The 13,096-nt window shown below is 45.8% G+C and overlaps 1 protein-coding gene across 2 annotated transcripts in view; it reads right to left on the reverse strand.

Annotated features, from left to right (window-relative positions):
* Positions 1-13,096, reverse strand: part of EPG5 (ectopic P-granules autophagy protein 5 homolog) — an 85,665-nt gene that overhangs the window by 40,643 nt on the left and 31,926 nt on the right. For both annotated transcript variants that reach the window (XM_026649300.2, XM_026649301.1), the window contains exons 17-25: positions 11,862-12,002; positions 9,848-9,992; positions 8,815-9,012; positions 8,071-8,181; positions 7,014-7,133; positions 5,526-5,692; positions 5,076-5,303; positions 1,310-1,433; positions 156-300 (exon numbers count right to left, since the gene is read on the reverse strand). In XM_026649300.2, the coding sequence (XP_026505085.1) occupies positions 156-300; positions 1,310-1,433; positions 5,076-5,303; positions 5,526-5,692; positions 7,014-7,133; positions 8,071-8,181; positions 8,815-9,012; positions 9,848-9,992; positions 11,862-12,002 (1,379 nt within the window). The remainder of the gene's footprint in view (positions 1-155; positions 301-1,309; positions 1,434-5,075; positions 5,304-5,525; positions 5,693-7,013; positions 7,134-8,070; positions 8,182-8,814; positions 9,013-9,847; positions 9,993-11,861; positions 12,003-13,096) is intronic.

Genomic DNA, 13,096 nt, shown 5'->3' on the forward strand with positions numbered 1-13,096 from the left:
AAAGGATATATGAACTGCATTAACCCACTAGTTATAATAAACACCACTGTGTTCCCAAAGCAGCCTACTGCTAAAATGAGCTTTTTTCACAACAGTCCTAAACGTACACTCGTTGCTTCTGCAATAGCTTGAACAATGTTGTGTTTGTGGCTTACCTGACAAAGGGTTAGTGAAATCTGTCTGCACTGACGAAGTGCTAGGGGTTGCATGGGATTCAAGTTTGACTTGGAGCCAAAGATTTAGAGCTTCCTGAAATTCATGCTGTATGCGTTCAATATTGACATATTCCATCCACAAATCCTATGGCATGAGAGAAAGCTCAAATTATTATAGGGCACTTTGCACAGCTGACAACGTACAATATACGGTGCACCCATCTCCACGTACAGTACCAGGGAGACTGTACAATTACTGAGCAGAAACCAGGCCCAAAAGAAAAAAGTTGAAGAAAAGCAGCTGCTAGAGATAAACCCATCTAGGCACACAGAGCACTGACAGGCATTCATGACCATAATGGAAGGAATCTAACTAATCCTCTGGGAGGAACTTCTATAAATGAGTTCCCTGAGCCTAAAGGGCTCCATTCCAAGCCCAGTTCAAACTGAACCCCAAGACAGTAGGGCAAGCAGAACTCAAAGAAACAACTGCTTGCAAGAAATGGAGAGGAAGCTGCAGCTCCTTAAGTATCAAGGGCATAAGTTATTGAAATCGGGTAAAAAAAGGGCTGTATTTCCCAGAGTTTATCCGTACCCAAAATAAGTGGGGGGAAAACCCAACTCCAGCCACAAGGAGTAACTTTCAAGGGTTTGCCTGATCAAAGAGCCCTCAACTAATAGGGGCATGCAAGGTTTCACATGCACAGTGTACAGAATAATGTAAGCACCCCCCGGCTCATTTTTGCTTGATCAGGAAATAATACGTAATATTTCAGTGAGAGCAGGTCTGAGGCGCAAGTGTTTTATTTGCTGTCTAAAATCCAGTTCTGGACTGTCCTCAGAGCCATTTGAAAAAGCATAAGTAGGTGCAGAATAAGAGCTATGTTCTTGTTGTAGCATGCAAGAACTCTGGGCCTGAGCTCTGGCCCACATACGGAGGGAGGCTGTTTGGGTCAGCACACAGGAGTCCAAGAAAAAGCCCACTCGTGCTGGAGAGCCTCAGCTTGCAGAATGGACCGTGCTGCAGACTAGCAGGGCATAGAGTGCACCACAATTTAAGAAGTTAATTAAGTGGCTCTTAACCAGTGAACTGAATTTTGGATCATAAATCAACCCAGTCCTGCTCTGTCAGTGATATGAAGTCTCTGTTTCACCTGCTGATTTTGCATGATCTTAGCAAGTCTGTACACATCATATTGCTTCGGTAAAGACGGAATGTATGCATCTCCTTTCTGAAAGCTCTCTTCTTCCAGCCACAGAACAAACACATTAAAAAGCCTAAAAGAGAAAAATGGGGGAGAGAGGGGGAGAAAAAAAGTTAGACATCTACAGAGTGTGTGTTTTCTTCCTTAATGGCACATGAACACACACACACACACACACACACACACACACACAGTGTGTATTCACAGCAGCTCGTGATGACCACCATTCTGATCAACACTAACGATTGAAATGGGAACCTCTGGAGCTAAAAAGAATGAGTCTTTTCAACTTGAGCTAAAGAACCAGGCTCAGTAACTGGGGGATGTAACCAATTAATATCCTTTACACATTTAACACAAAGGGGGACATGTAACACACACCGACTGGCGGGTTACATCAGAGCCCAGCTCAGTGGCCCTGTTACACTCCAGTGTGGAACATGGTATGTCAGCCTAGATTGAAGTATGGGACAGCAGGAGGAAAGAGCTTCGGAGAGTTAATTTTCAAGGATTAGAGGGGTCCCTGAAGAGGGACGGGAAAGCGGGGTAGAAAGTAACTGAAGGGTGTAACCCTGAGCTACCATATTAAGGACCCCTGGGTCCAATGTTATAGACACCCACGCAGGGAGGAAGGAAGAAAGGCGGTTGGCAAACAGAGGGGAGGAAGGATCCGGGAACAGTCCAGTAGGTCACGCTTGGGCGTACCCTCAAAACGGGTGCTTGCCCGTCTGCTTACTGTGGGTTGAGCCCGCCTGGGATGTAGATGTGGGTTGGTGGCCAGGGCACCTCTTGTAGCTCCTGGATCTTCTGTGGGGAGGCTCCTGGCGAGGGTGGCTCCCCTGGCTCTGAGACTGCTGCGGTTTAAACCACTTGCGGGCGGGGCCAGGGACGTACAGGCCCAGCGTTTTTATGGTCGTGCAGGAATCTTTCAGGCCATGGAGTTTAATGTCTGTCTGTTCTGCGAACAGGGCGTGCCCGTCAAAATGGGAGGTCATGCATCAGCAGGACGGGACTGATCAGTGGCTCTGTCCCGATTGGTACCAGTCGCTCCTCCCGGAGTTGGATCTGGCTGACCTCGATGAGCGTCTGGATTGGGCTCTCAGCGACCGGCGGCGCTTGGCAGATCTGCAATGGCCCGAGCTGGCGATCTACGCCTCACACTTAACGAGCGGTACAGGGATGTGGAGCGGGACCGGGAACCAGAGCGGGCCTGGCATCGTGAAGATGAAGCCGCACGCGGGGACGCCGCCTGGGGGATTGGCAACGGTCCAGATAATGGTATCGTCGGTCCCTCGACCTGTCCCTGGAGCGGTACCAGTGCCGCGGAGATTTCGGACATCAACTCCAAAACTCCTGCCGGGGGGCGCATACCTCCAGAGGTCTGCACCCGGTTACCGGCGAGCCGCGCCTCAAGCCTCTCTGCCCTTGTCCGAGCTCCAGAGACTGGATGGGGCTATGAAGCTTCTGCCTATCATGGGCAGAAGCGTGTCGGCTGCAAGAGGGCGACCATTGGCAGGACGTGCCCCCCACCACGGGGAGCGCTGCCGGAAAGGTGGAGACTATGATGGTGCCAACACGGGTTTACCCCAGGACCAGGACCCCACCAGGGCCGGAATGGGTGGCACCGGGAGGGACATAATGTCTTGCGCTGCTTGCAGGGCCTCTGGCATGGACAACACCCGGAGATGATAAGGACCTCCGCTGCTATCTGGGGTATCCGGTGGGGAGCGGGCGGGGCTACTCCACTCGACATGAGCTGGGGCCCGGGATCCCAAAGGGGTTGAAGAGGTGCCCAAGACAGGGCCTTGGTCCACCCCCGACTTGTCCTTTCCCTTGTGAGAAGCTGGAGACCTTCTTCGCCCCATCTTCCTGGGCTTCTTGGCTGGAGCCACGCAAGGAGACTGGTGCCGGCTCGTAGATGGTACCGGCGGGGTGCTGTGCACCGAGCTCATGGTGCTTGGTGCCGAATCGGAGCACTGCTCCGGCATTGGGGTAAGGGCAGACTCCATCAGGAGCGCCTTCAAACAAATGTCACGCTCCTCTTCGTCCTGGGCTTGAAGGACTTGCAGATTTTGCACTTATCACTAATGTGACCTTCGCTCAAGCAGTGTAAACTACAGTAACTCCTCACTTAACGTTGTAGTTATGTTCCTGAAAAATGCTACTTTAAGCGAAATGATGTTAAGCAAATCCAATTTCCCATAAGAATTAATGTAAATGGGTGGGGGTTAGGTTCCAGGGAAAAAATTTTCTCCAAACAAAAAAAAGACTATTTTTTTTATATATATTATACATACATACATACATACATACATACACACACACACACACACACACACACACACACACACAGAGTATAACTTTTAAACAAACAATTTAATACTGTACACAGCAATGATGATTGTGAAGCTTGGTTGAGGTGGTGAAGTTAGAGGATGGAAGAGGGTGGGATATTTTCCAGGGAATGCCTTACTGCTAAATGATGAACTAGCACTCAGCTGAGCCCTCAAGGGTTAACACGTTGTTACTGTAGCCTCACACTCTACAAGGCAGCACGAATGGAGGGAGGGGAGACAGCATGGCCGAGAAAGAGACATACACCCTGTGTGTGAGAGAGAGACGTGCATTGCCCCTTTAAGTATGCTGACCGCACTCTAAGTACACTGCCCTTTTAAGTAGATCAGCAAGTTGAGACAACAGCTGCTGCCAGCAAGCTCCCTCCATTCTGAGAACCTGTGGTGTCCTCCCCGCTGCTCTGTGGAGACAGGGTAAGTGGGGGGCAGGAGCAGGGGGGAGAGGGACACCATGGAATCAGCACCCTTCTTCCCCCCCAGCACAGCAAGCAGGAGGCTCCCGGGAGCAGCTCCAAGGCAGAGGGCAGGAGCAGCACATGGCAGTGAGTGGGAGGGACAGCTGAACTGCTGGCAATTGATAGCCTGCTGGGCAGCTGCCGCACAGGGAACTTAGGGGAGCAGGGAGCTGATAGGGGGGCTGCTGGTCTACCTTGGTTCCAAGCTCCCACGGGCTGCTCTTCCTGCAAGCAGTGGACAAAGCAGGCGGCTGTCAAACAACATTATAAGGGAGCATTGCGCAACTTTAAACGAGCATGATCCCTAATTGATCAGCAAGGTACCAACAAAACAACGTTAATCGGGACGACTTTAAGTGAGGGGTTACTGCATTATGTGGATTGCTAATGGGCTTAGCCCTTTACAGCAATCATGGGGTTTAAAGCCTGAGGACCGGGGCATGCCCCATCCCGAGGCAAAGTCTCTTTAGGGACCTACTAAGTCTCTAACTTAACAAATCAGTTGAACTAAACTAGAGGGAAATATATACAATAAAATTTGCAAGAGGCAAATGAGTTTGAACGAACTAAAAGCAACAGCTCTAGCCGAAGCAGTATCAGTTCCATGCACCATCACTAGTGGCAAGAAGGAACTGAGGGTGGAGGGGGCCGGCGGTGCCCTATATGCCGCGGCATATGCACGCCACTCCAGGGGGCGCCAGAGCTGGTCCCCTACGGATACTACTGAGGGAAAAACTTCCGGCACCAGTGCATGTGGCGAGCACACACACCTAAGTTGAATGGACATGAGCAATCACTCGAAGAAGAATGTGTATGGTACATACTAAACAACAGCAGGATCTCAGTAAATGCCATAGCGAAATTAGCTGTTTCAACCATGACTTAAACAGGACTGGCTTTTTTTACCTGACAAGTTCTTTATGCAGTTCTGGTGAAGTCAGGTAATCTGGTGAACAGGTCCCCTTTTGTGACAAGCCTTCACTGCCATCTGCAGCACTCTCTACTCTAAGTGCTTTACTAGCTGCATGGTGGAAGTCTGCCACCTCTATCAAGCGCTGCTTCATTGCACTTAATAGGTTAACATGAGCTGGACTCTGGAAAAATCTTCTTCCAATACAGCCATCTACAGGTAACCTTCAAAACAAAAGTCTTGTTGTTAATGTCAAATCAAACATCTCTGCACCATAAACTGGTTTTTGCTTCACGGAGACGGCTGACACTAAATACTGCTCTCACCTGAGCTCTTGGCACCATGGAAAAGGGGTTGTACAAGGCACTTAGTAATCTCATTTTATACTGGAAACACAAACGCCTGCCACTAATTATTTTAGAACCTTTAACGAATAACAAACTCACCCATACTGCGGCCCTGGTCGGTGAAGGTAAAGGAGAAAAAATTTTTGCCAGATGAGGGGCAGAAGGGGGTGATCTGCAGGGGTAACAAGGGCCTGATGAGCCCAGCGGTAGATCATTAATCTCTGGAGAGAAGGTACAATAGGCAGCTTCAGCTGGGCCTGGGCTTTCTGCAAAAGAAGTGGAGAACTCTTTTCAACAAGTGTTCTAGGAGGCCCATTTCCATTGCAGTTCCCTACAACAGACTTTGTTCTAATTTATTCCTACATCTTTAATTTTGATTAGCAGAGCAAGGATGGTTTGGGAACTGTGAATAAACTACAGCTATTAGATAGCAGTAACCCATGAAACAGTCACGCTTCTGCAGTAATGTTAAGGCCGAGGTGCCCAACTCTCAGCTATAGGCCCAATCCAGTCCACTTGGTTTGCTATTAGAAGGTCATATTATACCTTCGATCTTCATGCAAACATACCGCTGGCACCAGCAGAAGGACTGCCGTGAACCAAAGCAGCACATAAGGGGCATAGAATTTAATTCAAATTGTAAGTTGACCTTCTCCACAGAACACGTTTGACATTTCTGTATGGGGGCATACATCCCCATGCCATCCTGTAGACAACAGCAGACCATATATATTTTGTGAGGCCCAAGAAACCAACAGGGTACTAATGAATGTAACAGGTGCTGAGCACTTTCAATAGTGTTTTGCAAATGTAAGAACAACTAGTGCAGTGGAGCAGTACTGAATGGAAAGCTAACTTTTTCACTAAAAAAGAAATTGCATCAGCTTTTCCAAAGATAGATGAGATGAAGGCCAAGCAAAATGACACAGGAGCATCCACCAAGCCCTGAACTCTACAAACATAAGACCACCTGTATTGGTTTCATATTAGCAATAAGCTATTTTTTTATCCAGTTCAATATTTATGACCAATGGTTTAAGGCTCACTCAGTAAACAAAATTACATTTATGCTGCAATAGTTGAAGGAAGGAGGGTCCAGTGGTTAGGGCACTAGCCTGGAACTCCAGAGACATGAGTTTAATTCCCTGACTCACCAGACTCCCTGTGTGAGCTTGGGCAAATCATTTGGTTCCTTTAATGCCTCAGTTTCCCCATTTGTACCAGGAGGATAATAGTATTGCCCTATCCTCACAGCACCCTTGTGAAATAAATACACTGAAGATTGAGAGGTGCTCAGATGCCATAGTAAATATGCTCTAAGTATTTCATATACAGATAGAAGAGTTACTATAAAAAAACCATTAAAAATAATAATGTATTAAAAATCAGGCCTTTGGCATGCTGGTTTTAAAATGTTAAACTAAAAAAAGAGGATGGAAAATCCTTTAGAGTGTTTTTTTCCCCCCTGTAAACCAAGCAAATAAGGTCTTATAGAGATACACTGGTGTCTGTGCAAGCAAAATTGCCAGGAATGGCTCAAGAGAAGACTCAATTTTCTATGTATGAAGGGGGTAACTGTTCTCTTGCCTTCAGAGCCTGATCAGGAGTTAAAGCGCTGATGACCAATTCACCCTCCACAACTCTGCGAAGTTGGGAATCTTCTTCAAATATGGACTCCATATTCAGAACCATCCATGAAAACCAAACCTGTAAGATACAGTGTATAGAAAAACTTGACTACAGAGGAAATCCTGCTGTTTTCTAAATATTTTTTATAGATCCTTACTATGAAGTTCTGAAAGCATCATCGCATGGAGCCAGGAAGTTTTATGAACAGATACCCTATTCCCCATATATATGCAACCAAACCTTCCATTTCACTGCTGACCTATTAGAACTAGAAGGATCTTAGCTGACAAAAGGGTAAGATCCGTAATATAATATAATATATGGAGATATACCTATCTCATAGAACTGGAAGGGACCCCGAAAGGTCATCGAGTCCAGCCCTCTTCCTTCACTAGCAGGACCAAGTACTGATTTTGCCCCAGATCCCTAAGTGGCCCCCTCAAGGACTGAACTCACAACCCTGGGTTTAGCAGGCCAATGCTCAAACCACTGAGTTATCCCCTCCCGCCATCTGCAGTTACCATTATCCATTCAGAGAACTCCAGATAAAATAACCAACCCACATATTTTATCATCGGAACTCCTCTTCCACACAACACATGCAACAGGTCTCTGCTTAGGGGCTTGTTACATGTTGTAAGCAGAGAGGAGGGTGACCAGAATTTATAACATTTGTCAAACATAGCAGCCCAGTCTCTCACACTGAAGCCTACAAAGGATTATCTGAGGAAGATACACATTATGTATGTACTGACAGTCATGTTAAACGAGTTCTTGGGTACAGATTTAGGATTTAAATTGCCGACTCCCTCACGCCAAAAAATGTCAGTGCAAAGGCCTGTGACGTCTCCAGTCTGATAAGCCTGCAGTGCTCTCTCAGACTAGATTCGAATTTTATTTCATCCCAAGAGACCTTTTGCAATAAGGAAAAAAAAGGAATGACAAGAGTAGAAGACGACACTCAAACAGGGGTCATGGGAAAAACAGAGCACTTCCGAGTTACGTAACTGCCTACCTGTGTGGAATTCGCACTGCCCTCGATGAAGGAAGGGGTCACATTTCCTGCCACAATCCAGCTGACCAGTGAAGAGAGCAGACCTTTGTCACAGTGATAACCTAAGGCATTCTGCAGGGGAAGTTTGCATAAAATGAAGAATGAATGAGAGAGAGTGATGGGGAATTTACTTAGCTATGGAACTGTCTCTGTGCCTTTCTCCAGCCTGCCCCTTATGTGTGCAACCAACTCCCAATCCTGCTTCACAAAACCATCACTGAAACACCAGCTAAAAATCTCATTTCTTCCAGGAGGTCCACAGGAGGCCAAATAACAATTAATATAATTAAACCATCCTAGTTTGGAAAATCCAAAAGCAAGAACAATGCATCCTGTCTTGTGTCTTTTAGGGCTGGGCCTGTATATTGTTGTACCATGTAAAGCACTGAGAACACTATAAACACAGTATTAGTAAGTCAGGAACCATAATTTAAAGATACAGTAAAACTCCCTTTACCAAAGACTCCATACTTCAAAATTCCCTATTTGTCTTAATGCCAGCGATGCGCCCATCCCAATTCACTCAGTACCACAGTACCACCCAATTAGCCAAACCCCAATTTACTCAATTGTTACCGACATCCCTGTTACTTTTCAGATAAATGGGCTTGGACTATATATAGAACAAAGATTTATTTGGAACTGATAATTCCAGACCTAAACCTTTAGAACTTTTCTACAGCTGCACTAATTCATCTGTTTTACCTTATGCTGTTGGTAGAGCAGTTTTTGCACACAGTCCTCTTGACTATGCTGAAAAGCTGCTTTGCATAGATGATCCAGCAGGTAGAGCGTTGCTCTGTCTCTGTGCCACAGCTGTTGGGCAGTGAGAACTTGCACCCAGAACTCCAGCACTGCAGCTGGCCACACTCCATCAGGCTGACGGCTCATAAAAATGTGGGTCTGCCAAGTTACAGGGTGGAATTAACAAACAGCGCCCAGCCTGAATTACTAAAGCACAAAACTTTACTGAACAATTGTTTAATTTCCATCGGTTGATTTTTGTGACAGCATCAAGGGCTCTAATGATATCTGTTTATTTTCAGAAGGACACAAATGACGTCACTGTAAAGGATTTGCTATTTTTGTTCTTATCCCTGACCACAGAAATTCTCAGGATAAAGAGATGTTGAAGCAGGGGGTCCGTGGAGCTTATGAACACTGCTGGAGAAGAGACCATTTCTAAGGCTTCTAACTCTGCAGGAGAAGAAACAGTCACTGAGGCCATACATTTGAAACCCTGCAGGCTCTCAGCCTGGCAATGCTGACCCTGTTGTGTTCATTCTGCTCTCCCTGCAAGGCAGAACTCTCAGTGTCATCATGGGTATCAGTTTATCGTCTTTTCTAAGCCTGGTATTTTTTCCATTTAACTCCATTGGGGTCTAGACTTCATGACCTGATAGGGCTACAGATACTTTGGCAGACCAGTACCGATTCTTTCTATACCAGTACCATTTTCCAAATACTGATCACAAACCAGCGATCAGAAAGGAAAACTTACAAACCCTAACAGTAGCCAGATACACCTCTTAATTCCTGCTCTACCCAACCCTAATGTCAGTGTGCAAATTATGCTTCATACCACATTCTAAGCAACACTGGTGAGCATTCTCTCTCTTTTTAACAATCGAGAGCTGCAACACTAAGTAAAAAAAAAAAAAATTTAGCACTGGAGCACGGCAGATCCATCTCCCGCTAGCCATTAGATGTACAGTCCATTCACGCGTCGTTTTCTGACCTGGATCATGCTGTTGAGAAGCTCCACATTTTCTCCATAGCTTGCTCCGGTCAAGTGTTGCGTCATTTTGTGCGTAACCTGCTGAGTCATGCCTTGTGGAACTCCACTATCCAGGTGAAGGAACAGCTGGATGTAAGATAAAAACCTAGAGACCATAATAATCACAAATGAAATTCATTCAATTCTAAGATTTCTCCTACATCATACATAAAGGGCTGGGTTGGTTTGTTCTGAGGGATTTAAGTGTCATAATACCAAAGGTGACAATTATTAGACTTAAACCCAAACCATTATAAAGAAGTCTGCATTTTTAAAAATCAGCATGAGAACATCTGAACTATCATCTTAAGTTTCAACCCTTCCTAAACTCCCCACTGCTGAAACACGGCAGCACCAGGAGCAAAAGCCACGAGCCACTACACAGAACTTGTAAGGAAGGAAAATTCTGACCAATGCCATCCTACTCTAAAGATCTCAATGTGCTTTTCATAAATATCAGCAAAGAGCAGACAGGCCTTTACAGTCTCATCTGACACATCAACGTGTTGTAAATGGCATGGGACCCAATTTATCACCCTCACTGCATCAGAAATGCACAGAGGTCACATATGAGCTGCCTCAGTCTAATTCAGACATTTCAGATGCGACAGTCCCTCAAATTGTATAATCTCAGATCAATGCAATTTCTTTTTCAAAGATGTTTGGATCGCCAACTCTAGATCAACACGGAAACATTTGGTAGAAAGAGTGTGTTTTCAAGAGACAGCTGAATTATGAAAGGGAAGTTGACTGGTGTGGGAAGAGACGGAAAGAATTCCAGGAACAGAGACCAACATGGAACAAGGCATGAAGATGTGTGTGGGACAAAGCTAGGCGAGTGGTATTTCGGAGGGCGAGTTGCATCAGTTTGTGTATACAGGTCTCAGATGAGATCTTAAAAAACTGAGGTCCAGTCTGCTCTGCAGGGATTATGGTACTACTTGTAAGAGACAGAATTGCCCAATTATTGTTAGCCAAAATTCCACATTGCCTGGTGTTGCACAGTGTGCCAGTGGACTGCCACACTCTACATGAGAGGTTCTATATGCAGAGTTTGTAATACACTCTGCAGTGCTATAGAAGCACAGGAGTGCCTGACACTTGCAGACTTGTGCAAGAGGAAACGGGAAGAACAGGAGAAAAGCTCAAATCAAGAAAGCATCGTATGGCCTCACAACCAGCAAAGGCAGTGGGGCAGAGAAAGAAAACCTGACCTTGCTCCTCAGACAGTTCGGGTGGTATCAGTGCACATTAGTCTTGAAGAACATCTGGAGAGATGTCTGACATGAACTGACATAGATCAGTAATCAGGAGAAAGGCACATGGGACACTGGTGGAGGGAGCTGTTTATATTTCAGGATTTCTCTGCAGAAGTTACCCTGCACAGGAAAGCACTCTCTGAAGTACTCTCGTTGAAAGAGACTGAAAACTACCCTTGTCTGCCCCATGGGGCTCTAAATACTGACCAGTCAGTCCTGGAACAGACCATGTTTCAGCATGACAGCCATGAGGACTTGGGAGGGGATTGATTTTGGATAGAAAGTTATGCAGCCTGGCTTAGTAACACAGCAATTAGTCATGACAGGGCGTTATGTTAATAGGCCTTTGGGCCATGCCCTATGGGGATTCTGACTAGAACTTTAACATGCTTAGCAGTAACGGCATTAACAGCTTGACACCCAGAGTGTTGCCTGCTCCTCTACCTAGCCCATCCACAGACAGAACGTGTCAGGCTGTCCAGAGACTGGAGAACTGTGCTACAAGCTACAGCACTGGTCTCAGCAGGATGTCTGCACACATGGTGATAGCACATGTGGTGGGTGTTTCCACCACAGCTGTGCCACTGATCACAATCGTTGTATAAAAAAAAAAAAAAACAACTTGGCAAATACGCTGATTATGTTTCTAGTCAACTGTTGCCGCACACTACTATCGCTCTGCCTTGGCACTACAGTTAAATAAAGATCATGCTTACTGTTCGTTCTTCAGAAGGTAATACTGGCAGGGATAGAACAAGGGTAAAACTTTATCCAGTACATGGACTACTGTTCTCAGATACCGAGACTGCACCAGTATGCCCAGCAGAGGGATCCCTTCAGCACAGAACTTTTCAATGCTGCAAGGAGAGAAACAAAAACAAACAAAATGACCAACAAATACTAAATAGCGTCAATCTTTGTGAATTTATCCAAGCAGATTCAAGTTTTTCCACCTCATTCCCTCCCAAAAAAGGAGGAATTTAAGGGTGGTGAAACTTCCTGGATTGTCAGCCCTAGAGAATTAAGGCCTCTAACCACGGTAGGTATTTGCTGCAGATGGAGATGGGGAGCCATTCGATAGCTGGCAATGCATTTCACTACAGGAGATGCTATGTGGAATTCCTGATTTTATCTTGCAGCAGCCTCGAACACTGCAGGGAAAAGGGATGTCTAGGAAAAGGGAGCCTACATCTCATTCAGTGCAGTTCCTGGTATCAAGTGCTAGCAGTACAAACGCGCAGCCCTGGGGCAATGTCAAAGGTAGTGAGGATAACATTTCAATGCCCAGATCTTCTATGCCAGGAAGACGTAACATTAATATTAAATACCTCCACTTTCATAGCTCTTCACTTTTTCAGTTTGCTTAAACATTAATCAGCCTTCAACATTCCTGTGATATAAGATCAATATTAGCCCCCATTTTTCATATGGGGAGACGGAGCAAAAGATTTTCCCAAAGCCACAGTGGGAGTCAATATCATAACACAAATTAAAAGGATGCTTCTCATCCTATGCTCAGATCACACCACCCACTTTCTCAAGCTAGAACCGCCCTTTAAAAACATGGAATCAAACTGCTCTAACCCTACTGGGGAGCACATGCAAGGGAGGAAGAACATAAGAACGGTCATACTGGGTCAGACCAAAGGTCCATCTAGTCCAGTATTCTGTCTTTCGATAGCGGCCAATGCCAGCTGCTTCAGAGGGAATGAACAGAACAGGTCATCATCAAGTGATCCATCTCCTGCCGCCCATTCCCAGCTTCTGGCAAACAGAGGCTAGGGACACCATCCCTGCCCATCCTGGCTAATAGCCATTGATGGACCTTCATGAATTTATCTAGTTCTTTTTTGAACCCTATTATAGTCTTGGCCTTTATAACATCCTTTGGCAAGGAGTTCCACAGGTTGACTGTGCGTTGTATGAAAAAATACTTCCTTTTGTTTGTTTT

Source organism: Terrapene carolina, unplaced genomic scaffold (assembly GCF_002925995.2).
Source record: "Terrapene carolina triunguis isolate 2854851 unplaced genomic scaffold, T_m_triunguis-2.0 Scaffold69, whole genome shotgun sequence".
Lineage (NCBI taxonomy): Eukaryota > Metazoa > Chordata > Testudines > Emydidae > Terrapene > Terrapene triunguis.